At 39.0% G+C, this 26,460-nt stretch overlaps 1 protein-coding gene and 1 pseudogene across 2 annotated transcripts in view; both read right to left on the bottom strand.

Moving 5' to 3' along the window:
* Positions 1-26,460, bottom strand: part of LOC306663223 (transportin-1-like) — a 120,485-nt pseudogene that overhangs the window by 90,472 nt on the left and 3,553 nt on the right. The window lies entirely within an intron of this gene.
* LOC306663389 (olfactory receptor 14C36-like) lies at positions 917-1,849 on the bottom strand (the record flags this gene model as incomplete). The annotated part of the gene is made up of 1 exon (XM_079143769.1): positions 917-1,849. The coding sequence occupies one exon, from the start codon at positions 1,847-1,849 to the stop codon at positions 917-919; it is 933 nt and encodes a 310-aa protein (XP_078999895.1).

Here is a 26,460-nt window from a genome sequence, read left to right as displayed (position 1 = left end):
TGATCTTTGTTATGTGTAGTAACACAATTAGTGAAATCACAATTAATAAATTGCACAAACTATCAATCATTGTCCATTTCTGATATATTCATATTTCTTGTTAATAATACATTGCATAAACTATCAATCATTGTCCATTTCTGAGATATTCATATTTCTTGTTAATAATACAGAATTTTCAATTTCAAACCAGCACCAGGAATGTAGGAGGCCCCTTAGCAACTTACTAAAATTTTCACTCTAAGTAAAATCAAAAAGGGCTAGGGATGGGCCCTTGGGTTAAATCCCTGGAAAAATAATAACCCCAAAACCCAGCAAATACAACAACAACAATAATCACCACTACCACCAAAAGCAGCAAAAGGTTGTCACAAGGTTTTAGGGAACAAGACTTATAGATGTTTACTTTATGAACTCCAATAAATTGAGGGAAATTAAAAGTTGACCTGGGTAAGGCACTGAGGCCAGACAATTACAGTTCATTTTTCCATAATTATAAGGCATGACATGTTAGGATAGACATCAGAGAATGAAGATAAGTGGGAGGAAAACTGTCCAAAACCTGTCCTGCAAATCAGCCTTGGGGATTGATCCCTGACACTGGGTAAATCATGGCCATCATAAAACAGTGGCAGCCAAAATTGGCCCAGGAATGCAGGGTGCTCTTCCTCAGTGGATGGATTTGGCTATCAGAACACAGGTTCTCTATTTCTTCCATGGACAAGGAGTCTTTTTACTTTATGGATTAGATGTACAGAAATATCATTGTGATTCCCTCTACATTTTTGGGTATAACTACTTTGGGATTTGATTTTTACATATTTTAGTAGAAATTAAATTGACTCATATGAAGAGGATTGTATCACATTATGAATCTCAATCAGGGAAATTAGGATAAAGCTGAAATGCATCTTTCTCATTTCCTCGAGAACAACTCTCTTACTAATACTCTCCTCACAGCTTCCTTTAACTGTTTGTTCCTGAGACTATAGATGAGAGGATTCAAAAAGGGAGGAACCATGGTGTAAAAGGCAGAGAGAAGCAAGTCCTGGAGTGTGTCAGAGGATGCTGAAGGCCTCATGTACACAATGGTGCCAGAACCGAGGAAGACGGACAACACGAGGATGTGAGGGGTGCAGGTGGAGAAAGCTTTGCCTGGGGCTTTGTTGGGAACTTTGAGCACTGTTGAAAATATGTAAATATATGACAGGATTATTATTCCAAAGGAGCCACCAACAATTATTATAGTAGAGACAAGCAGAAGGACCATGTTGCTGGTGGTCTCAGAGCAGGAGAGCCTCAGCAGAGAGGGGAGATCACAGAAGAACTGATGGACCACATTTGAGTGGCAGAAGGACAGCCGGAAGGTGTTTCCAGTGTGCACACCTGCATACACCAGACCACTGAGCAGGGAAGCCAAGGTCATGCGGACACAAAACTGAGGATTCATGATGATAAGATACTGGAGGGGCTGGCAGATGGCCACATAGCGGTCCCAGGCCATGATGGAGAGAAACAGCATCTCCACATATGCACAAAAAATGACCAAGAAGATCTGGGTTGCACAGCCACCCACTGAAATGGCCCTGTTGCCAGTGAGAGAGTTGACACAGGCATTGGGGACAGTGATGGAAATGAAGCACATGTCCAAGATGGACAGGTTCCTGAGGAAGAAGTACATGGGCGTGTGCAGGTTCTGGTCAGCAGTGGTGACAGTGATGATGAGAAGATTCCCTAACACGGTAACTAGGTATGTCAGTGGGAATACTGTGAAGTAGAGGAAACTCATATTCCATCCATCAGGAGAGCCCAGGAGGAGAAATTCCATTACCATGGTGGAATTGGTCATTTACAGGAAGTTCCAGTTTTCTAGGAAGATAAAGAGGTAAGAGAGAGGAAGCAAAGCATGATTAATGCAAATACTCTACATATTCATGTCCAATGTATTTGTCTGTATTTTCCAGTTACTTTCCCTGCAGAAGAATGGTCACTCTTGGTTTTATGATTTTTTAATTCTTTCTAAACACAGTGCACCTCTCAGTGCAGGTGTGGAGGTCTGCAGCCCAGGGTCTGGGTGTGCACTGCAGGGCTTGTCCTCAGCTTCCCCATCATGCCTCCCTTGACCTCCTAAGATTCTCATGCAGGGCACTTACAGGGGTTGCTCATATCCTCTCCTGCAAGGTCACTTGTCCTACAGTGTGTTCTTTAATGATTCATAAAATAGTCACCCTCATTCTCTTCCATAAATGCAATTCAACCCTGTTTTGCCATTGTATAAAAATAAAAATTACAACTAATAATTTGAATTGCAGTCAATGTTTAATTTATGTAGGAATCTATCTATATAGTTGGAGAATTTATCACCATGAACAGGAATAAATCTTACTCATGAGGAAGCCATCTGAAGAATTCAAACTTTCCCATTCCATGCCCACAATTCCAGTGCTGTGGTAATCTGAGGTCACCTGACTGCACATGGTCTCCCCTCAGTTCCCCACTGTCCCTGCTGATCCCCAGGGCCTGGGTGGTGCTGTCTCATGGCCACACATCCTCAGCCAGGCCAGTTGCAGCCCCCACTGGGGTTCTATTTTCTTCTGCTACAGATTAGTGTAAGGTGTTTAAAGCCACCTGCTTCCAGCCCAGTTGACATTCTCCTAAACGTTTAATTTGTACCTTAATATATATTTATTCTGTGTTAAGCACCATGAAACCTAATATTCCAGTTTCTATGCAATCATTTGTTCTCTTTTTTTTTTTTTTGGCAGTGCTGGGGGTTGAACCCAGGGCCTCATGCTTGCAAGGCAAGCAATCTACTACCTGAGATATATCCCCAGGCTTTCCTTTTCTTTTTGACACCATCCAGTATATTCCTTTCTACTCAAAGTCATAATTATACAAAAAGATACTGAGTTTTTACACTGATAGGAGGATTTGCTCATAGTTATAACAGTTCTGCAGCAACTCAGACCAGTTCACTCCTGAGTCACCTACATCACCATTTCCTGTGCCCTCTGAAATCCTGGGTCCTCCTCAACACCTTGACAGGTTAACCACATATGCCCTTAGAAAAGTGATCCTGATGAGCCACTCTGGGCTCCTCTGGAAAAATGTGCATCCCTCTGTGTCACTTGTGGGTGTCCAGACACAGGTAGTTTGGTGTTAATTTTGCAGTGAGTGTGAAATTCAAGTGGTCCTATGCAGTCAACTTGCAGTCTTTGTCTCCCCATCCCCATTCCTCCCGGACACAAACCTGAAGCTTATGCTTTAGTTTCCTCCTTGTTGATAGCACACACCTGGATCTTTCTGACAGAGGCCTTTTCTACTGTGACAAGATGATTTACATTTCCCCATTACTATGAAGTGGGTTTTAGAGGACAGTCAAATTCAACTTTTCCTCTGGGTACTGCTTTACAGTCTAAATTTTTTCCACTCTTCTTTAATGTTACAAATCGACATATGCTACAAACATTCAATAAATTGGTATGTATTCATCTCTGAAATCTCTGGTGCAAGTTCCTTAATTTGGCACCTTGTATCATTCTTATTTTTATCATTCTTTTAGTGTGTGCATGACTTGCTGCATAGTGGTTAATGAACAAATGTCTGGTGGCTTTGTTGACTGAACATTCACCAGTACTGACTTTCTTTACTGATTGAAAGATGAAGAGCTCCTAAGGAGACTCTACCATTGGGTGCAGGGTCTGGCAAGCCCTGGCCACCTGTGCATTTGCAAGGCAATGTCTCTTTTAAGTAGTCACTAAACAATGGTTACTGATGATATAAATATGGTCACAGCATTTCAGAAGATGAAGTTATGGAAAGAAGAAAAATATTTGTATTTTTAAATATTCTGATTAGCATGAGAGGTAAGAGTATAAATACATAATACAAATTTTGAAGGTGATGAGTAATGACACAAATCCATATTAATAATGATGCATCTTTTCAGCCTTCTATACTGACCTCCAGACTTGTCAGGGGTCCTTACTGACCACCCTTAGACATTTATGTCAAATATTAGATGGAAAAGTAAATATGTGTTTGGGTTCTGGATGCTAGCATAGAACTACATAGACATTTTGTTTGTTTCCAGTTTTTGTATGCTAAACCATGTATTGCTTTGTTTCTCCAAGAGAAAGCAGTCAATTCTCCAGTAATTGTAGTTGCATTCTATGAACTTAATTTATTTCCTTCTTTACTTATGTAATTTACTACAATTTTAAAAATTCTTCTCTATATTTGACTTTTTTCATGAATCTGTCTTATAGGAATCTTCAGATTATGGATATGATGCAGTGATATGAATCACCACCTGATTTCATAGGTCCTCAGAGTATTCTTGAAGATCTTCAAAATATGATTACTTTGTGAACCTAGTTTTTCTAAATAAGGAATAAGCTTTAGTTTCTGTAGTTTGACCTCAATTACTTTAGAGTATACAGAACCACATTCTTCTTTAAGGGGTGAAAATTGCTTTTTAAAAATTCCTTCCTAAAATACTTGAGATGGTGGTGTAAAGAGAACAAACCTCAGGTAGCATGAGTGTCAGGAAAAGAAACAGGAGAAGTTAGCATATGTTTAATGCCAGAAGAATGAGGAGGAAGTGCCCAAGTCCTTTTTTCTATAAGTGGGTCCAACTGGGAGGTTTCATTTTAGTCCTTCTCTTGACAGAGCTTAAAATAAGGAAATGGATGGTAAACAGATTGCATTTAAAAATCTGAAGGATTGCTTGGGTTGATCGCATAGAGGAAAGAGGGGTGGGAGGGATGGGGGGCAGGAAAAATAACAGAATGAGACAAACATCATTTCCCTGTGTACATGTATGATTACACAAATGGTGCGACTCTACTTCATGTACAACCAGAGAAACAACAGTTGTACCCCATTTGTGTACAATGAATCTAAATAAATAAACTTAAAAAAAGACACAGAATGAATGAACTAAATTGCATCTTTCCCTATTAGCAATTTTGGCTTAGTGCTATTGATCAATCATTGAGGAATGCTTAAGGGAACTTTTTAAAATCCTGACATTTGTAATGTGTTTTCAAAGACTGTATAAACCTATTTTTAAATTTTTACCACGGGACACACTATTCCATACTTACAACTAATATATTTTAATAAGAAATGTGAAAAATTATTTAAAGGAGAACATAATTGTGATCTCGAGAAAAAGGTGTGATTGATGAATTCAAAGTGCTTCACTGAAAGTTATGTATAATATTAGATGCTTTTTTACTAAAGCTACTGAAGACTAAGCAGGTATGTCATTTGCTGAATCAATTAATATCCACCTACCTGTCACCTGCCAGTTATTTGACAAGCTGTCCTTCTTACTTTAATCTGAATAAAATTTGTCTTCTCATGAATCTTAGGAGATAATTCTGTCCATTTTCAAAGTGTGGTAAGTAAAAGTAATTTGAAATGACTAATTTTAACCTGTAAGAGGGAGCATGAAGAACTATCATGTGTTACTTGCAACACACTCTAGTGACATTACTCGTGAACCACTAGGAATCAGCAAATACTACAGTTTTCACAAGACATCTCTGTGCCTGTTATTCTTGCAGAATTAACCAATCAATTCCTGTGCTAGCTGAATATCTGATGGGATTGCATTTTTCTAAGCAGAATAAAGATGAGGTATCCCATGCTTTTAACTCTTACTGCCAAGTACTCACACTGAAGTGCTGCCTGTTCTCCAGGTGGGAGCAGAACTGAGTCTCTGCTTGGCTTCCTCCATCAACTGTGTCTGCAGGCAGTTGGATGTGTCCAGCCAGCCCATTGCCATGTGGAATGTGGGGAGCTCAGTCACCTCTGCTTTATGTAAACAAGGTGCCTTGCCAGAGGAAGAATGGTCTCTGGGAGCTTGGAGCTCAGTCTGCAGAGACAGCAGGAGACCTGAGCACACTGCCAGGCAGCAGCATCTCCAGAGCCCAGGAGAGTGGACCTGGCCACCTGCCAGCATGGACAGTGGATGACACAGTGTGACTCCTCTGTTGGGCATTGCCCTAAGTCATTACTGAGAAATGTGTGACCCTGAGGGAAGAAAGATGTTCTAATGGGCTGTGTTTTCATCACCCTAAGTCATTACTGAGAAATGTGTAATCCTGAGGGGAGAAAGATGTTCTAACTGGTGTGTTTTCATCCTGCCTCCTTCACCTCAGTGTGAGTAAGGGGTGCTTATGGGGATCAGGTGACATTAGGTGTGGTGAGCAACTCTCACTCACTTATCAACCTGCAAGTGGGAAACACATATCGCTATCTGCATTTCTGAGGCAAAGTTTCTTATTTGAGATGAAATCCACATTACAGGAAATTAACCTTTGTAAGCGTTCATGGTTCTGAATTCAATAATATTTACCACTTTACACAGTTGTAGAACTGCTAACTCTATTTTGTTCCCAAATAATTTTATTCCTTCAGATGAACCATCAAATCTGTTGCACCCGCTGTCCCTACTATCCCTATTGCAGCCACTAGAAAACTCGAAGTGTACTCTGTATCTTTGAATGTGCATATTTGTGAAGTTTTAAATGAAAAAAACAATTCAACATAGGATCTTTCTTCTTAGAAGTCAAAATTAATCCACCTCATACAATGTATCACTAGTTCATTCCTTAATGATGAATGACATTCCATTATATGAATATGACAAACCTTTTTTAATCAACACATTCAATTTTGGACCTAGTTCTACTCGGTCTGTTAATATAATGGGACTAATTTATTAGTTATATGTGTTTCCATTTTTGATATCACTGGTATACACTCTGTACTCTGTATGAATATGATGAATAATTGTGCCAGTCAGATTCTCATTTTGTGACAAAAATATATGGTTTAAAAGCCCACAATAAAAAAAATACCAATTCAGTTGAGGTAAATCATATTTTGTCTCATGGGTGCAGAGACTCAGTCTATCTTTGGCCAATTCCAAGGCTTTTTACCTATTTTGTGGAAACATCGAGGAATGGCCCAGCAGAGTGAAGCTGCTCAGGATGTAACTGCCAGGAAGCAAAGACCAGGAATGGGAAAGGGGATGGAAGAACAATGACTGCTTCCAGGGCTTAACTCCAGTGGCCCGTCTCCCCCATCAATGCCCTCACATACCTAAAGCTCCCACCCAGTCAATTCATTCAAACCAGAATGGACTGAATAGGTTGTAGCTCTCACAATCCAGTCATTTCCCAATTCAAAATTGCTGCCCACACAGGAACTTTTGGGAGACATCTCACTTCCCACCCATAATATTTCAACACTGGTTCTGCAAATCTCATGTCAATTGCACATTGTAAAATGAATTTAGTCCATCTCCAAGCATCTCATGGTCTTCACAATTCCAACTTTGCCCAAAAGTACAAGTCCAAAATCTCATCTGAAACTGAAGGTAAACTCTTAGCTGTGAGCCTCAATAAAAATCAAAAGCAAGTTATATACATCCGATGTCCACTGGTAACATGTAAACATTCCCATTACATAAGGGATTGATAGGGCTATGGAAAGAATGGATGGAACCAGAGGAAAGCAAAACCAGTTGAGCAAACATATCTCCACTTGTAATTCCTCATGTTCTATACAGGACCCTTGACTGAAAAGTGTTCTTTCCAAAGGACTTGGGAATTCCTACCCTTTTGATCTTGCCAGTTGTAGAGCCCAGGCTCTACAACTCTTTGACCTTAGTTCTCTCTGCTGCCAGCAGCTTTGTGGCAGACAGTTAATGCTACAGGTAATTATTGACTTCTGGGAAATTCATTCCAACTTTGCTCCACTAATCACCTTGTCAGTGGTATCCTGCAGGGCCTCAGACTATGCTTGGATTAGCTGGCCTTTCTTTGCAATGATGTTAGAAGGCATCATGACCTATTCACTTGAGTACCCTGCTTTCCTCCAGAGCCAGCACCACATTACTGATATAAAGTCTGTAACCCACTCATACCATAGTTTGCTCCCTGAAATTACTGTCATGGTTGTTTCTGAATGTCTTCCTTGCTGAGCATGGTAACCTCACTAACTGAGCCCCTTGTGCAAGCAGGGTGGCCCCAACACACTTCTCAAGGAAATTTTCCCTTCTACATCCTTGAGTGTGCTTTGAATGTGGACTTACAATTCCTTAGATTTTGTCAGCACCTTTCCTGTTGTCTAGGGGTGAAATATTTAGCATCTTTTCAGGGCCTGCAATCTGTTTACAACCACTCCTTCCTTGGCTCCAGTTTTTAAAATGACCTGTTTTAAACTCTGATAAAATCTTATTTTGAAATGTACTAATAGGTATAACTGCCTTTGTACAATGTTATATGTCTCTGGTATTGACAAAAATATTCTGAAGACTTCATAGATGTGGGACAGTGAGAACATTTAGCCAACACCTAAATGTTCATTTGTTCCTTTTAAAGTGCTCTCTGGCCAGCAAACTTTAAGAAATGCCTTGAGATCTGCCCTCTCTACTAGAGCCGGTTCCCTTGCCCTTTTTCTGTACTTATTCTGGGAAAACGATATGACCTGTCTGTGACAAGACCATCACTTGCTCTCAAGCAGGCGTCAAAACGCCGGATCCAAGATGGCTGTCTAGAGGGAGGCTGCGTTCCTTGTCGCTCCGCAATCCCGGATTCAAGCAGAGGATATCTGTTTCTCGGTGAGGCAGTTTTTGCTGCTTATCGATCCCCTGCCCTTTACCCCATTTTTCTGCTGTGATCACCTGCAATCTGCCAGCATATTGATGCCTTTTTTGAGAGCAGATTTCTCACTGTCAGGCATCTATCATCCGCCATTTGCCTGCCTCTCACCTGTCCATCGCCTGCCTTACCCCTATCCATCACCCAACACTCGAGGTTCACCTCCCGATCATCCGACAGCTGCCAGCAGACTGACCGTGGACCGCAAGTGGAGAACCAGCTGCCTGCTGCTGACTGGAAGTTCAGTGTTATAGTACCTGCAGGTTTGATTACGCGTGGCTGCCGCCATTTTGAGACAACAGCCAGGCCCTGTAGGACCCCTGATTGGACTGACTGAGTCCCGTCTCCAGAATCCCTCAGCCCAACCAATCACTCCCTGCCTCTGGGGCCCTCACATCAACTGACTGCTCCCTGCTGCCAGGACCCCCAGACCAACTGACTGTACCCTATCACGTGGAACCCAGACCAACTGATTGCACACTGCCTCCAGGACCATTGCCAGACCAACTGCATCCTGTCTCCAGGACCTCCAGCTGACCACGTCCACAACTGAGCTGCAGGGTCCCATTTGCCAACAAATTTGAAAGCCAGAGCAGCCATCTTGGATAATCCTGGAAGCCGTAGCTCCGATCTTCGGGTGGGGCAAATCCCATCCTGAGACGCCTACTGGAGGCTTGAAGCTCATTGTCAGAAAGGGTTTTGGAAACCTATAGGGCCATTATAAGCCTATAGGGGGAAATCTGCAATACTCCAGATCTGCAGCACTAGAGGGGAAGATACATGAACAACATGAAAAAACAAGGGAAGAAAATGATCCGAACAAATCCAGATTCTATAGTAATAGAATCCAATGACAGTATGTTAGAAGAAATGTCAGAAAAGGACTTCAGATTATACATGATTAAGATGATTTGTGAAACAAAGGATGAGATAAGAGAGCAAATGCAGGCAATGAATGATAATACCAATAAGCTGAAAGAGCACCTGCAGGAAGCAAAAGATCATTTCAACAAAGAGATAGAGATTCTCAAAAAAAAAAAAAAAAAAAAAAAAAAAAAAAACGGAAAACCTTGAAATGATGGAGACAATAAACCAAATAAAAAAACTCAATGGAAAGCATGACCAACAGACTAGACCACTTGGAAGACAGACCCTCAGATAATGAAGACAAAATATTTAATCTTGAAAATAAAGTCGCCCAAACAGAGAAGATGGTAAGAAATCATGAACAGAATCTCCAAGAACTATGGGACATCATGAAAAGACCAAATTTAAGAATTATTGGGATTGAGGAAGGCACAGAGATACAAACCAAAGGAATGAACAGACTATTCAATGAAATAATATCAGAAAATTTCCCAAACCTGACGAATGAAATGGAAAATAAAATACAAGAGGCCTACAGAACACCAAATGCACAGAATCACAACAGATCCACACCAAGGCACATTATAATGAAAATGCCTAACATTCAAAATAAAGATAGGATTTTGAAGGGTGTAAGAGAAAAGCATCAGATTACATATAGGGGGAAATCAATATAGATAGCAGCCGACTTCTCAACCCAGACTCTAAAAGCTAGAAGGGCCTGGACCAACATATTTCAAGCTCTGAAAGAACATGGTTGCCAACCAAGAATCCTATACCCAGCAAAACTAACCTTCAGATTGGAAGATGAAATAAAATCCTTCCATGATAAACAAAAGTTAAAAGAATTTACAAATAGAAAGCCTGTACTACAGAATGTTCTCAACAAAATATTCCATGAGGAGGAAATGAAAAACAACAATGGAGGTCAGCAAAGGGAGGAACTACCTTAGAGAAAAACCACTCAAAGGAGAAACCAAGCCGACTTAAAAAACAAAAATAAGCCAAATGACTGGGAATACAAATCATTTCTCAATACTAAACCTGAAAGTTAATGGCCTAAACTCATCAATCAAAAGACACAGACTGGCAGAATGGATTAAGAAGAAAGACCCAACAATATGTTGCCTGCAAGAGACTCATCTCATAGAAAAAGACATCCACAGACTAAAGGTGAAAGGATGGGAAAAAATCTACCATGCACATGGACCCAGTAAAAAAATGGGGGTTTCCATCCTTATATCAGATAAAGTGGACTTCAAGCCAAAGTTACTCAGAAGGGATAAAGAAGGACATTTCATACTGCTTAAGGGAACCATAAATCAGGAAGACATAACGATAGTAAATATTTATGCCCCAAGCAATGGTGCATCACTGTACATCAAACAAATCCTTCTCAATTTCAAGAATCACATAAACCACAAAACAATAATTCTGGATGACTTTAATGCACCACTGTCAGCACTAGAGAGATCTTCCAAACAACATCCAACCAAAGAAACCATAGAATTCAATAACACAATGAATGACCTAGACTTAATAGACATATATATAATATTCCATCCATCAACGAGCAGATACACTTTCTTCTCAGCAGCACATGGAACGTCTCGAAAATCGACCATATGTTATGCCACAAAGCAGCCCTTAGGAAATGCAAAAAAATAGAGATACTGCCTTGTGTTCTATCAGATCATAATGGACTGAGAGTAGAAATCAATGACAAAGAAAAAGGAAATTACTCCAACACTTGGAGATTAAATAATATACTATTGAATGAAACATGGATAACAAAAAACATCAGGGAGGAGATTAAAAAATTCTTAGAGGTCAATGAGAATGATGATACAACATATCAAAATCTCTGGGACACTATGAAAGCGGTATGAAGAGGAAAATTCATTGCATGGAGCGCATTCCAGAAAAGAATGTAAGGTCAACAATTAAATGAGCTAACATTACAGCTCAAAGTCCTAGAAAAAGAAGAAGAGAATAATAACAAAGTAGTAGAAGGCAGGAAATATTAAAATCAGAGCTGAAATCAATGAAATTGAAACAAAAGAAACTGTTCAAAAAATTGACATAACAAAAAGTTGGTTCTTTGAGAAAGGAAAGAAAATAGATAAACCCTCAGCCACACTAACAAGGAGAAGGAGGGAGAAGACTGAAATTAGTAAAATACATGATGCAAAAGGAAATATCACAATAAACAACACTGAGATACAGAACATAATGAGAAGCTACTTTGAAAATTTGAATTCCAACAAAATAGAAAGTACCAAAGACATTGACAAATTTCTAGAGACATATGCTCCTCCCACACTGAACCAGGAGGACATACATGATTTAAACAAATCAATATCAAGCAATGAAATAGAAGCCATTAAAAACCTACCATCCAAGAAAAGCCCAGGACCAGATGGATTCTCAGCCGACTTCTACAAGACCTTCAAAGAAGAACTTATTCCAATACTTCTCAAAGTATTCCAGAAAATAGAAAATGAGGGTACCCTACCGAACTCATTCTATGAAGCTAATACCCAAACCAGGAAAAGACACATCAAGGAAAGAAAATTTTAGACCAATATCCTTGATGAATATATATGCTCAGTTCCTTAACAAAATATTGGCAAACCGCATCCAAAAACATATTAGGAAAATTGTGCACCACGAACAAGTGGGGTTCATTCCTGGAATGCAAGGAGGGTTCAACATTGGTAAATCAATAAACTTAATCCATCATATCAATAGACTTAAGGATAAGAATCATATCATTACTTCAATTAATGCAGAAAAAGCATTTGACAATATACAACACCCCTTCATGCTGAAAACACTAGAAAAAATAGGGATAGTAGGAATATACCGGAACATTGTAAAGACTATTTATGCTAAGCCCATGGCCAACATCATTCTTAATGGAGAAAAACTGAAACCATTCCCTTGAAAAATGGGAACAAGACAGGGATGTCCTTTTTCACCACTTCTATTCAACCTTGTCCTCAAAACTCTAGCCAGAGCAATTAGGCAGACTAAAAAAATTAAAGGGATACGAATAGGAAAAGAGGAACTTAAGCTGTCATTATTTGCGGATGACATGATTCTATATTTAGAGGATCCAAAAAGCTCCTCTGTAAAACTTCTAGACCTCATCAATGAATTCAGCAAAATAGCAGGCTATAAAATCAACACGCATAAATTTACATCATTTTTATATGCAAGTGATGAAACAGCTGAAAGGGAAATGACGAAAACAACTCCATTTGCAATAGCCTCAAAAAAATAAAATATTTGGGTATCAGTCTAACCAAAGAGATAAAAGATCTGTACAATGAAAACTACAAAACACTGAAGAAAGAAATTAAGGAAGACCTTAGAAGCTGGAAAGATCTCCCATGTTCTTGGATAGGCAGAATTAATATTGTCAAAATGGCCATACTACCAAAAGTACTATACAGATTCAATGAAATTCCAATTAAAATCCCAATGATGTACGTCACAGAAATAGAGCAAACAATCATGGAATTCATCTGGAAGAATAAGAAACCCAGAATAGCTAAAGCAATCCTTAGCAGGAAGACTGAAACAGGGGGTATCACAATACCAGAACTTCAACTATACTACAAAGCGATAGTAACAAAATAGGCATGGTATTGGCACCAAAATAGACAGGTAGATCAATGGTAAAGAATAGAGGACACAGACACAAATCCAAATAAATACAATTTTCTCATACTAGACAAAGGTTCCAAAAATATGCAATGGAGAAAAGGTAGCCTCTTCAACAAATGGTGCTGGGAAAACTAGAAATCCATATGCAACAGAATAAAACTAAACCCCTATCTCTCACCCTGCACAAAACTCAACTCACAATGGATTAAGGACCTGGAAATCAGACCAGAGACTCTGCATCTTATAGAAAAAAAAGTAGGTCCACATCTTCACCGTGTTGGCTTAGGATCAGACTTCCTTAACAGGAAGGACTCCCATAGCACAAGAAATAAAAGCAAGAATCAATAACTGGGATAGCGTCAATCTAAATAGCTTTCTCTCAGCAAAGGAAACTATCAGCAATGCAAAGTGAGAGCCTACAGAGTGGGAGAATATCTTTGCCACTCATACTTCAGATAGAGCACTAATTTCCAGAATCTATAAAGAACTCAAAAAACTCTACACCAAGAATACAAATAACCCATTCAACAAATGGGCTAAGGAAATGAACAGACACTTCACAGAAGAAGATCTACAAGCAAGAACAGATACATGAAAAAATGTTCCACATCTTTAGTAATAAGAGAAATGCAAATCAAAGCTACACTAAGATTTCATCTCACCCCAATTAGAATGGTGATTATCAAGAATACAAGCAACAACAGGTGTTGGAGAGTATGTGGGGAAAAAGGTACACTCATACATTGCTGGTGGGATTGCAAATTAGTGCAGCCACTCCAGAAAGCATTGTGGATATTCCTTAGAAAACTTGGAATGGACCTACCATTTGACCTAGCTATCCCACTCCTCGTCCTATACCCAAAGGACTTAAAATCAGCACACTACAGAGATACAGCCACATCAATGTTCATAGTGACTCAATTCACAATAGCCAGTCTATGCAGTCAACCTAGATGCCCTTCAATTGATGAGTGGATAAAGAAACTGTGGTATATATATACAATGGAATATTACTCAGCTATAAAGAATAATAAAATTATGGCATTTGCAGGCAAATGGATGAAATTGGAGAATATCATGTTAAGTGACATAAAAGCCAATCTCAAAAATCCAAAAGAGGAATGATCTCACTGATAAGTGGATGATGACACTTAATGGGGGGTGGGAGGGGGACAAGAATGGAGGAAGGAGGGACTGTATAGAGGGAAAAGAAAGGTGGGAGGGTTGGGGGGAAGGAAAAAAAACCAATGCAATGAATCAAACATCATTACTCTATGTAAATATATGAATATGCAAATGGTATGCTGTTACTGCAGGTACAAACTGAAACAACATGTATCCCATTTGTTTACAATAAAAATAAATTAAAAATAAATAAATAAATAAATAAATAAATAAATAAGACTGTGATGAAAAAAAGAAATAAAATCCAGAGCCACAGGAAACATTTGGCCTACAGGTCACAAGCGACTGCCCTGTGAAGATGGAGGATCAGCGTGATTGTCTATGTAAGCCAAGGAATGCCAGTGATGGCCAGCAAGCCACCAGAAGTTAGGAAGAAGGGAGAAAGGGATTCTTCTCTTTGGGTTTCAGAAGGAACACAGCCCTGCCAACACCTTGATTTTGATCTTCTAGCCTCTAGAACCATAAACAATAAATTTCTGCTGTTTTAAAGTCACTCTGTTTGTGGTACTCAGTTATGGTAGCTCTAGCAAATGAACACAGATTTTGGTACTTTATATCCTCTGGCCTAAACCAAATATATGAACATTAGACATCACTACGTCACAGGGGACATCTTTGGATACCATGTTGGTGGCCACCAGCTGATAAGACCACCCTACTCACACAGCTTTGATTACAAGGAGGCTTCAGGACAGAAAAGCAATGAGTAAGTGGGCACCCCACTGGGCAGTAGGGCATTGGGCATCATGAAGTGACTAGGAAGTGAGTCTGCATTCTGTTTACTCAGGAGACACAGCTCTCTGGGGACTCTGACCCGGATTCACCTGCGGAGCTAAACTGAAACTCTAGGAAGTACACTGCAATCTCCACCTCCCTCAAAGAGATGGCGCTCTCCAGAGAGGGTAGAGGGAATTCAGTGAGGTCGCACAGTTACTCTTGCTCTCAGGATCATTCCAGGTTTCAGATAGGAGGGTCTCTATGAAAGTGGCTGGCTTTGTGAAAATAAAAAAAAATAAAAATAAAAAAAAAGAAATGCCTTGATTAATTAATCATGTATATTTAGGTGTGTATTTTTCTAGGTAATAGATACATTTATGCTCTCCTCCTGTTTTTTCTATTAGTGTACTGATGAACAGAATTTTCCTTCAGAAATGGGAATTTATTATATTGACTGTGATATTATATAAACAATTTTTCTCGTTTTGTTATGTAGATACCCCTACTACCTTGACATTGAGCATATGTCAGTTATAATTAATGATAGCTGACAATATGCCAGTTAGAACACTAAAACATTTGGAAAGAACTAACTTGTGTGAGGTAATGAGCTGCCACAAAGTGGGGGCGGGGTGCACGCCTGCAATCTCAGTGGATGGGGAGGCTGAGGAATGAGGATCTCATGTTGAAAGACAGGTTCTGCAAGTTAGGGAGGCCCTAAGCATCTTGGCAAGACCCTGTTTTGTGTGATAAAACAGAGGAAGGCCTGGGGTTGTGCTCTTGGGTTAAATCCCTGCTAAAAACAACAACAACAAAAAAGATGGCCACAAGTAGAGTTGGGGGTTTCTTTATGAACTCTAGTAAACTGAGGGAAAGTGTGGAGTTGACATTTATCAGATACTGAGGCCAGATAATTACAGTTCAACTTTATCATTATCAGGCATGACTCATTAGCATAATCATTACAGCAAGAAGATTGGTGGGAGGAAAACCCTCAAAAACTGCCTTGCAGCTCAGCCCTCAGGGTTGGTCCCTGACACTTGGTCACTTGTGGAAATAACAAAATCTGGCAGCCATCACAGCCAGGAGAGTCAGGGATGCTCTTCCCCAGTGGATGGATTAGACTGTGGGGATGTGAGTGTTGTAAGCTTTGCCTTTTGCTTTCTTCATGAACAAGGAGATTCTTCCTATTTAATATTCCAGTTGCTGAGAAATATTGTGATTCTTTCTACAGTTTTGATTACAAATTCTTTAAGATTTGAAATTTATATATTTTCATAGTAATTAAATGGACTCAATTATGTATGTCAGTGCTTAAAAATCTGACACAAGGGCAGATTATCTGAAAAAAGGGCAGGTTATGTACCTGTACATTATGTCCATATTTTATTTATGATGTTTTCCTCTGTGACAGTATTTGATACAAGAACTGTGATGTATGTGAAGAAACTTTAATATATATAACTATAAATGATTTCAGAAAATATAATTAATTATATTTACACATTAAAATGCATTGTCAAAGTTATACATTTATGAAGTATTCATTGAATAATATGGTAATTCATAAAATTATTTTATAAAATAACTGAACTTCTAATAATACAATAGTGGGCTAGGTCATGAAAATTATAAAGCCAAGATCAGAAGAGCAATTGATATTTTCTACTCCACTCAGTGAAATTAGGGTAATACTAAAATACATCTTTATCATTTCCTCCAGAACAACTGTATTTCTATTATTCTCCTCACAACTTCATTTACCTATTTGTTTCTGAGGCTGTAGATGTGCAAATTCAAGAGGGGAGGAACTATGGTGTAAAAGGCAAAGAGAAGCATGTCCTCGAGTGTGTCAGAAGTTGCCGAAGGCCTCAGGTACACACCTGTGATGGAGCTGAGGAAGATGAGCACACAAAGATGTGAGGGGTGCAGGTGGAGAAGACCTTTCCTGGGGCTTCATTGGGAACGTTCAGCATGGTAGAAAATATGTGAATATATGTCATGTCTATTATACCAAATGGGCTATGACCAATTATTACAGTAGATATAAAAAGAAAGACCATGTTGCTGGTGGTGTCAGAGCAGGAGAGCCTCAGCATAATGGGGACGTCACAGAAGAACTGATGGATCATGATTGACTGACAGAAGGACAGCTAAAATGCATTTCCAGTGTGCACACTTGCATACACCAGACGACTGAGCAGGGAAGCTTGGGTCATGTGAATACAAAACTGAGGGTTCATGATGGGGTACTGGAGGGGCTGGTAGATGGCCACATAGTGATCTCAGGCCATGATGGAGAGAAAAATCATCTCCACATATGCAAAATAAATGACCAAGAAGACCTGGTTGCATAGCCAGCCACTGAAATGTCCCTGTCACCAGTGAGAGAGCTGACATAGGCATTGGGGACAGTGATGGAAATGAAGCACATGTTCAAGAGGGACAGGGACCTGAGAAAGAAGTACATGGGCATGTGCCGATTCTTTCAGCAGAGGTGACAGAGACAATGAGCAGGTGTCCTAATAAGGTGCTCATGTAGGTCAGTGGGAATACTGTGAAATAGAGAAAATGCATATTCCAGCCACCAGGAGAACCCAGGAGGAGCAATTCAGTTACTGTAATGGAATTGCTCATTTATTGGAAATTCTGGTTGAAGAAAAAGAGATAATAGGCAGTAATCAAAAAACATGATTAATAGAATTACTCTACATATTTCTTTGCACGGTGTTTTCTTGTACTTTGTAGTAGCTTTCCTTTCTGAGGAAAGGTCACTCTTTGTTTTCTCACATATGTAATCATTTCTAAACAGAGTGCTTCCCCCAATGCAGGTGGGGAGCTCTGCAGTCCAGGGTCAGGGAGTGATCTGCAGGGTTGTCCTCAGCTCCTCCATCATGCCTCCCTTGACCTCCAGAGTCTCCCATGCAGAGCACTTGCAGGTGATGCTCACATCTTCTCCTGCAGGGCCACCTGTCTGACAGTGTGCTCTTCAATGTTGTGTGATTTATTTACCTTCTTTCTCTTCCATAAATACAATTTCACCATTGATTTTCCTTTTTTCCACACTTAGATCATTCTAATGGTAATTATTTTCATATATTTATGTAAGAAACTATTCATAACATTGAAGTGTTTATTGCCATGAACTTGAAAACAATGTTTCTTAAGAGGAGAGAGTCTCTAAAAACAACCCTTTTATTTGCAGAGAGGCAGGTCCAGGGTTGTGGAAATCTGAGGTGACCTGACTTCTCTTGGACTCTCCTGCAGTTCCCCACTCTGCCTCTTCTCCATCAGGACATGGTGGTGCTGTCTCCCGACCACACACCCTCAAAAATTTCAGCTCCCACTGGGGCTCTCTTTTCCTTTCCACCAGATCACTGTAAGCTCTTTAAGATATCCATGATCCAGCCCAGGTGACATTCTCCTGGACTCCTACTTTTCCATCCTGTGCTTCTATTCCATGTTCAGCACAATGGGGTTGAAGATTCCTTTGTCTATACAATAATTTACTTTCCCTTGTTGACACCTTCCATTATGGTCATTTCTTCTCAATGGCATCATAATCATTAAAAAGACGCTGACTGTATATCCTAAAAGGAAGGATTTCCTTATTGCTATAGCACTTCTGAAGCTGCTTAGATCAGTTCAATCACCAGTCACCTACACTGTCATTTCCTCTGTCCTCTGCAAACCTGGGTCCTCCTCAGCACCTTGTCAGGTTAACCACACTCACCCTTAGAAAGGTGACCTTCCTCCTGAACCTTCCTCCTGAACCTGTCCTCTTGACATGTGTGTGTCCCCCAAGGCCAGGGATGGGTGGACAGACTCAGTTAGGCTGGTGCTCATTTCACAGTGAGGGTGAAGTTCAAGGGATCCTACTCAGTGTGGCAGCAATTTGTTTCTCTCCCCATCCCCCATTTCTCCCTGACACAAACCTGAAGCTGACACCTGAGTGGCATCCTTGTTCACAGTATGCTCTGGAACTTGCAGAGACCCTTTTCTACTGCCACATATGGATTTATATTTCCCAATTAATATGTTTTGGATTTTAGAGGAGGGTTAAATAAATGATTTTTTCTGGAAACTGCTTTACAACCTTAAAATTTTTGCACTTTTCTGTAGTGTTAGAAATGGACATGTTATATGAACTTTAACTACATCAGTATGTATCCAACACCCAAATCTGCTGGTGCAAATTCCTTGATTTGGGACCATGTATCATTACCTTTTTATCCTTTCAGGAGCAAGTGCATGACTTCCAGCCCAGGACCTGTACACTTGCAAGGTAAGATCTCCCTACAGCAGTAATCACTCAAAACGTGCTTATTGATAATACAAATATGTCCACTGCAATTTCAGATACTGGGGTTTGGAAAGAAGAAAAATATTGGTGTTGTTAAATAATTTGAACCCTATGAGAGAAATAATACAATAAAACAATGTGTAAGAAAGTAAATATATGACAAATTCTGAAGGTGATGTGTGGTGTGAAAAATCCATAGTAAAACCTTCAAACTTTTAGCCCTCTATACTGACTTCTGTGCACTACCAGGGGTCCTGGGCGACCACCCCTAGACATTTGTGCCAAATGTAATATAGACAATTAAATATGGGTTTGGGATCCAGAAGCTGGCATAGAGCTATAGAGGCATGTTTCTTCTTTCTACTTTTTTCTACTAAACCACATGTTGTTTCAGTTTCTCCAGAATAACTTAGTAAATTCTGCAGTTTATAGTTTGGTTTATTTGTTTTTATTTAATGTCTATCTTTGCATTTGTGATTTAATTTCAACTTGAAAAATTCTTGTCAAAATGTGACTTACTTTTTTCATGGATCAGTCTCATAGGGAAAATTTAGATTGTGGATATGATAAAATAAATATATGAATCACCACATAACTGTTGTAGGTCTCAGAGTATTCCTGCAGATCAACAAAATATGACACTTTATGAAGGTACATTTTTAAAATAAGGAATAAGCTTTAGTTTCTATAGTTTGACCTCAGTGACTTTAGAGTGCTCAGAACTACATTGTCATTTAAGGGGTAAAAAAATGTATTTTCAAAATTTTATTAATTTTCTTGATTCATTGTACCCAAATGGGGCACAAAGTTTTTTTTTCTGGTTTTTCACGATGTAAAGTCACCATTGTGTAATCATATGTGTACATAGGGTAAGGATTCTTGTCTCATTCCATTATCTTTCCTTCTCTCCTTTCCCACCCATCATTTCACTGTACACAATCCAACATTCCTCAGTTCTTCCCTTACGTGCCTATTATGTATCACCATCCACTTACCAGGGATAATATTCAACCATTGGTTCTTGGGGATTGGCTAATTTCACTTAGCATGATAGTCTCCAGTTCCATCCATTTACCTGCAAATTCCATAATTTTATTCTTCTTTGTGACTGAGTACTATTCCATTGTGTATGGATGTCACACTTTTTATATCCACTCATCTAATCAAGGGCATCTAAGTTGGTTCCATAATCTAGATATTGTGAATTGAGCTGCTTTAAGCACTGTTGGGGTTGCATCACTGTAGTGTGCTGATTTTAAGTCCTTTGGACAAAGATGCCAAAAACATACGGTGGAGAAAAGATAGCCTCTTCAACAAATTGTGCTGAGAAAACTGGAAATCTGTATGCAGCAAAATGAAATTAAACCTCTAGCTCTCACCCTGAAGAAAACTCAGCTCAAAATAAATCAAGAACCTAGGAATTAAACCAGAGACCCTGCAACAAACAGAAGTAAAAATAGGCCCATATCTTCATCATGTCAGCTTAGGACAAGAATTTCTTAACACCTCCCAGAGCACAAGAAATAAAAGCAGGAATCAATAAATGCAATGGATTGAAATTAAAAAACTTCTTCTTAGCAAAACATACAATCAGCAATGTGGAGAGAGAGCCTACAGAGTGGGAGAAAATGTTTGCCACACACACTTCAGTTAGAGCACTAATCTCCAGAATTTTTAAAGAACTCAAAAAACTTTACACCAAAAATACAAAGAACCCAGTCAATAAATCCGCTAAGAAACTGAGCAGACACTTCACAGGAGAAGAGAAACAAGCAATGAACAGATATATTTTTAAAATTTCAACATCTCTAGTAATGAGCAATTCAAGTCAAAACTACCCTAAGATTTCATCTCACCCCCATTAGAATGACTATTATCAAGAATAAAAGCATTCATAGGTATTACCCAGGATGTGGGGAAAAGGCACACTCGAACATTTCTGTTTGGGGCTACAAATTGGTGCAGCCTTTCTGGAAAGTGTTTTGGAGATTCCTTAGAAAACTTGGAACCGCTATTTGACCCAGATATCCCACTCCTTGGACTGTATCCAAAGGACTTAAAATCAGAAAAATGCTTTCTGAATCATCCTTTCTAAAGAACCATGAGATGCAACATAAATGATACAGAGGTCAGGTAGCATGAGGGTCAGGAACAAGTTAGAATTGCTCAATTTCAGAAGTTTGAAAAAGGAGTGCTCCAAGTGCTTTCCTTGGTAAATGGTAACATCTGGGCTCTCCATTTTGGTCCTTCTCTTATAGTACTTAAAATAAGGAAGTGTATGGAAAACATTGTGTTTAAAAATGCAAAGGTTTGCTAGGGCTGTAGGACACAGAAATAAATTATTTTCTAAATTACATTTTTTTTCCTTTTATCAATTATCACTTAATGCTATTAATAGTCCTTGAGGAATGCTGAGGGGCAATATGTCATATTAAGGACTTCATAATGTGTTTACCAAGGCTGCACAGCCCTGTTTTTATATTTTTTACCACTGGACACAGATTCTCATCACACCCAATATACTCCTTGTATGCAATATGAAAAATTATTGAAAAGGAGAAGATACTTGTGATCAGGACAAAAAGGTGAGGTTGATGAATTTGAAGTGCTTAAGGGAAAATTTTGTACGATATCATTCGTTTTATTTCCAGAGCTGCTGAAAAATGAAAAAAACAGAGATTGGCTTTTAGGTGGAGAAAAGTTAGAAAGAGAATCTAGAAAGATAATCAAACAAGAGGAAAAATACACATAAAGAGAACACAAAAATCAAAAATATGAATAGGCAGAATATATAGCAGATCAGCAAAATACCATTCATGTATCACCCATCTTCAACTAACTGATGCTCAAATCCATCTTGCTCCAAATATGATGGAAAGAGGTGCCAGAGAAGAAAAAAATAAAAATAAAATATATCTTGATATAAAATCAAACAACATTCTCTGTCCAAAAGATTCTCAGCCCTGTCTCTGACTTCCCACAGGAGTGCCTGGCACAGACAGGCCCTGGAGACCCAGTCACTATCCCCCACTCTGGGCCTCAGATGTACTGGGTTTGGCCACCTTGCAATCCCAAGATCTCAGTGCCACTAGAATTTGGAGAGAGATCACCAGGGATGAGCAATCCTGAGAGAAAGTAACTAGATGGTGGCAACCCACACTCCTGGGAGGAAGAACCCAGTTGAAGTAAAACTCATAGGCACCATAACACTGAACCTCCAGGTCCTGGTGAGTGTCCCTAGACAGTTGTGGCTGTATCCCAAATTGGTAGTGGCAACAAACCATTGGGCACCCCAAACAAATCCAAGGCTCTGGCCCGCGTCTCAAAGTAGATGTGGCTGAGTGCAGGTATGCCTGAATTCTCCCTGGAGGTGGATGTCTGAACTGTGGTGGAAGTCGTAATAGGAGAGGCCAGTGGCATCAGACAGTGGGTAAACAGAAGCTGCAGACCTTAGTGGCATTGGCAGCATGTGGGGGTTTGTGGCAGTAGTGGCAGCAGCATCAGTTGTGGTTTCAGTTGCCACAGTTCCCAGAGAGATGACCTCCAGGTGAGTGGCAGTGGATTTGGTGGCACCGGAATTGGTGGTGGTAGCAGCAGTGGAGGTAGCACTGTAGAGGGCAGCCAGGCATCCGAGACAGCGTCAAGGGCAGTAGATGTTCAGGTGACGGCGACTGCAACATCATCAACAGCAGCTGCAATGCCTGTCAAAACACCTCCAGGCGTCTGTGGTGGTGTGAGCAACAGTAGCACCTGGAGAACACACCTCTGGGCATGTGGAGCAGTGGTCTCAGGAACAGCTGTACCCCTTTCCCCAGAAAAGACCTCTGGTTGGTGACATCTGCAGTGGCAGTGGGGTCTAGAACAGTGGCATCTGCAGAGACACACAGAGAAAACCTCATATCATTCTAAACATTAAGTCTGTTGATGTGGTAAATTGCTTTATTGATTTCCAGATGTTGAACCATCCTTGCCTCCCTGGAATGAACTCCCTTTGCACATGGTCACTATGTTTTTAATATATCTTTATGCAATTTGCCAGAATTTTGTTAAGAATTTTTGCATCTATTTTCATTAGGAATATTGGTGTGAAGTTTTCTTTCCTTGGTGTGTCTTTGGTTTTGGTATCAGCTTGACACTAGCTTCATAGAATGAGTTTGGAAGGGTTCCCTCCTTTTCTGTTTAATGGAATACTTTGAGGAGTATTGAAATTAGGTCTTGGAAAGTAGAACTCGACTGAGAACATGTGTGGTCCTGGGCTTTTCTTGGTTGATTGACTTTTGATGGCTTCTTCTTTATAATTCTTTGAAATTGATTTGTTTAAATTGTGTAAGTCTTCTTCATTCAGTTTGGGTGGATCGTCTCTAGAAATCTGTGGATGTCTTTGAGGTTTTCTATTTTACTGGAGTATAGATTTTCAAAAATCTTCCTGTTGAGTTTTATATTTCAATAGTGTTGTCATATTTACTTTTTTATCATGAATTTTTGTATTTTGGGTTTTCTCTCTCCTTCTCTCCATTAGTGTAGCTAAGCATTTACCAATTTTGTGTATTTTTTCAAAGACCTAACTTTTGTTTTGTCAATTATTTAATTGCTTCTTTTGTTTCAAATTCATTGATTTCAGCTCTGATTTTAATTATTTCCTGTGTTCTCCTATTTTGGGTGTTGACCTGTTATTTTTCTAGGGCTTTGAGATATAATGTTAGGTCATTTATTTCTTGACTTTTTATCCTTTTGTCAAATGTGATCAATGTGATGAATTTTCCCCTTAGGACTGTCTTCATAGTGTTCCAGAGACTTGGATCTGTTGTACTGTTGTTGTTGTTTACCTCTTAGAATATTTCTCCCCTTCCTGATCTCTTCTGTTATCCATGAATCATTCAGTAGCATATTATTTAGTGTCTATGTGCTGTAGTACTTTATCTTTGGTACTTTATCATTGATTTCTAATTTTATTCAATATGATATGATAGAATACAAGGTAGTTTTTTAATATTTGCTAAGAGATTCTTTGTGGCATAACATATGGTCTATGTTAAAGAAGGATCCACATGCTGAGAAAAAAGTGTATTTGCTCATATTTGAAAGGGATATTCGGCGTATGTCTGTTACCTCTAAATTGTTGGCTGTATTTTTATGTTCTGTGCTTTCTTTGTTCATTTTTCTTTGGAATATCTATACAGTGGTGAGAGAGGTATGGTAAAGTCACACACTATTATCGTATTCCTTGTTCCTGAAATTGAGAAGGATTCATTTGATGTACATAGATGCTTCATTGTTTGGGGCATAAATATTTATGATTGTTATGTCTTGTTGATTGATGTTTCCCTTAATCAGCATGAAATGTCCTTCCTTATCCCTTCTAATTTTGACTTGTTGTCCACTTCATGTGATATGAGGATGGAAACCTTGGCTTTTTCACTGAGTCCATGTGCATGGTACGATTTTTCCTATCCTTTCACCTTCAGTCTGTGAATGTCTTTTCTTATGAGATAAGTCACTTTAAAGGCAGCATATTGTTGGGTCCTTTTAAAAATCCAAACTTCCCATCTATATACTTTGATTAATCAGCTTAGACCATTACCGTTCAGGGTAATCATTGAGATATAATTTGTATTTCTGGTCATTTTGGATTGTTTTTGGTTTTTAACTTGACTTGGTTTCTCTTTTAATTAGCTTTTCCTTTAGGATAGTTCCACCCTTTGCTGACTTTCATTATTGAATTTCATTTCTTCTTCGAGGAATATTTTGTTGAGCATGTTCTGTAGTCCTGGCTTTCTGTTTGTAAATTCCTTTAAATTTTGTTTATCATGGATGATATTTTTTTCTCATCAAAGCCTAAGGTTAGTATTCCTGGGTATAAGATTCTTGGTTGGCATCCATGTTCTTTCAGAGTTTTGAGGATCTGGACTGAGAAATATGCTGATATCTGTATTTGTTTTCCACAGTATGTAATGTGATAATTTTTTCTCCTGGCATTTATGATTCAATCTTTATTTTGCATGTTGGTCATTTTCATTAAAATTTGGTTTCATGTGACTTTGTTGTAATGTTGTGCATTTGGTGTTCTGTAAGTCTCTTGTATTTGATTTTCCATTTCATCCTTCAGGTTTGGGAAATTGTCTGATATTATTTCATTGGATGGATTGTTCATTTCTTTGGATTGTATCTCTGTGCTTTCCTTGATCCTATTAATTCTTCAATTTGGTCTTTCCACATTATTCCTTAATTCCTTGAGGTTCTGGTCATGATTTCATACCATCTTCTCTGTGTGGTCAATTTTATTTTCAAGATTAAATATTTTGTGTTTATTGTCTGGGGTTCTGTCTTCCAAGTTATCCAGTTTATTGGTGATGTTTCTGATGAGTTTTTAATTTGGTTTACTGTTTTCTTCAGTTCAATTATTTCCGTTTGATTTTTATCAGAATCTTTACGTCTTTCTTGAAATGATCTTTTGTTTCCTGCATTTTGTCTTTCAACTCTTTATTGATGTGAAGCCTGCATTTGCTCTCTTATGTTGTCTTTTACCTTGTAGATCCTTTTAATTATGTACACTCCTATCTCCTTTTCTGACATTTCTTCTATCACACTGTCAGTGGATTCTCTTAATATAGCATCTTGGTTCATTTGGGTTGCTTTTTTCCCTTGATTTTCACACTGTTCTTGTATGTTCCCCTCTAGCAGGGCAGATAAGAAATATTACATTTTCTCCCCTATAGGTTTATAGTGTATCTGCAGGATTCTGATACTTCACCTTTAAGGAGGAGATCAATATTAGCAGCACACAACACAAACAACATGCAGCCTTACATGAATTGCCACCTATTAAGATGATACCAGTATTATCATAAGATCTGAAGATGATGAGTTTGATTATTATGTACAGCATAAACAATAATTTTGCAATAAGGACTACAATTGCTAGTGGTGGACAAAGAGGATGTGGAAGGTTGTAGGATGTAATGTTGATGAGATAGGAAGTGAGTATGTAGAGGCCTTGGATCATAGGAAGAGTGAATGTGGATTCAAAGGAAGTTAGTT

Source organism: Sciurus vulgaris, assembly GCF_902686455.1.
Source record: "Sciurus vulgaris genome assembly, chromosome: 6".
NCBI lineage: Eukaryota > Metazoa > Chordata > Mammalia > Rodentia > Sciuridae > Sciurus > Sciurus vulgaris.
This window is presented reverse-complemented; position numbering and strand designations above follow the sequence as displayed.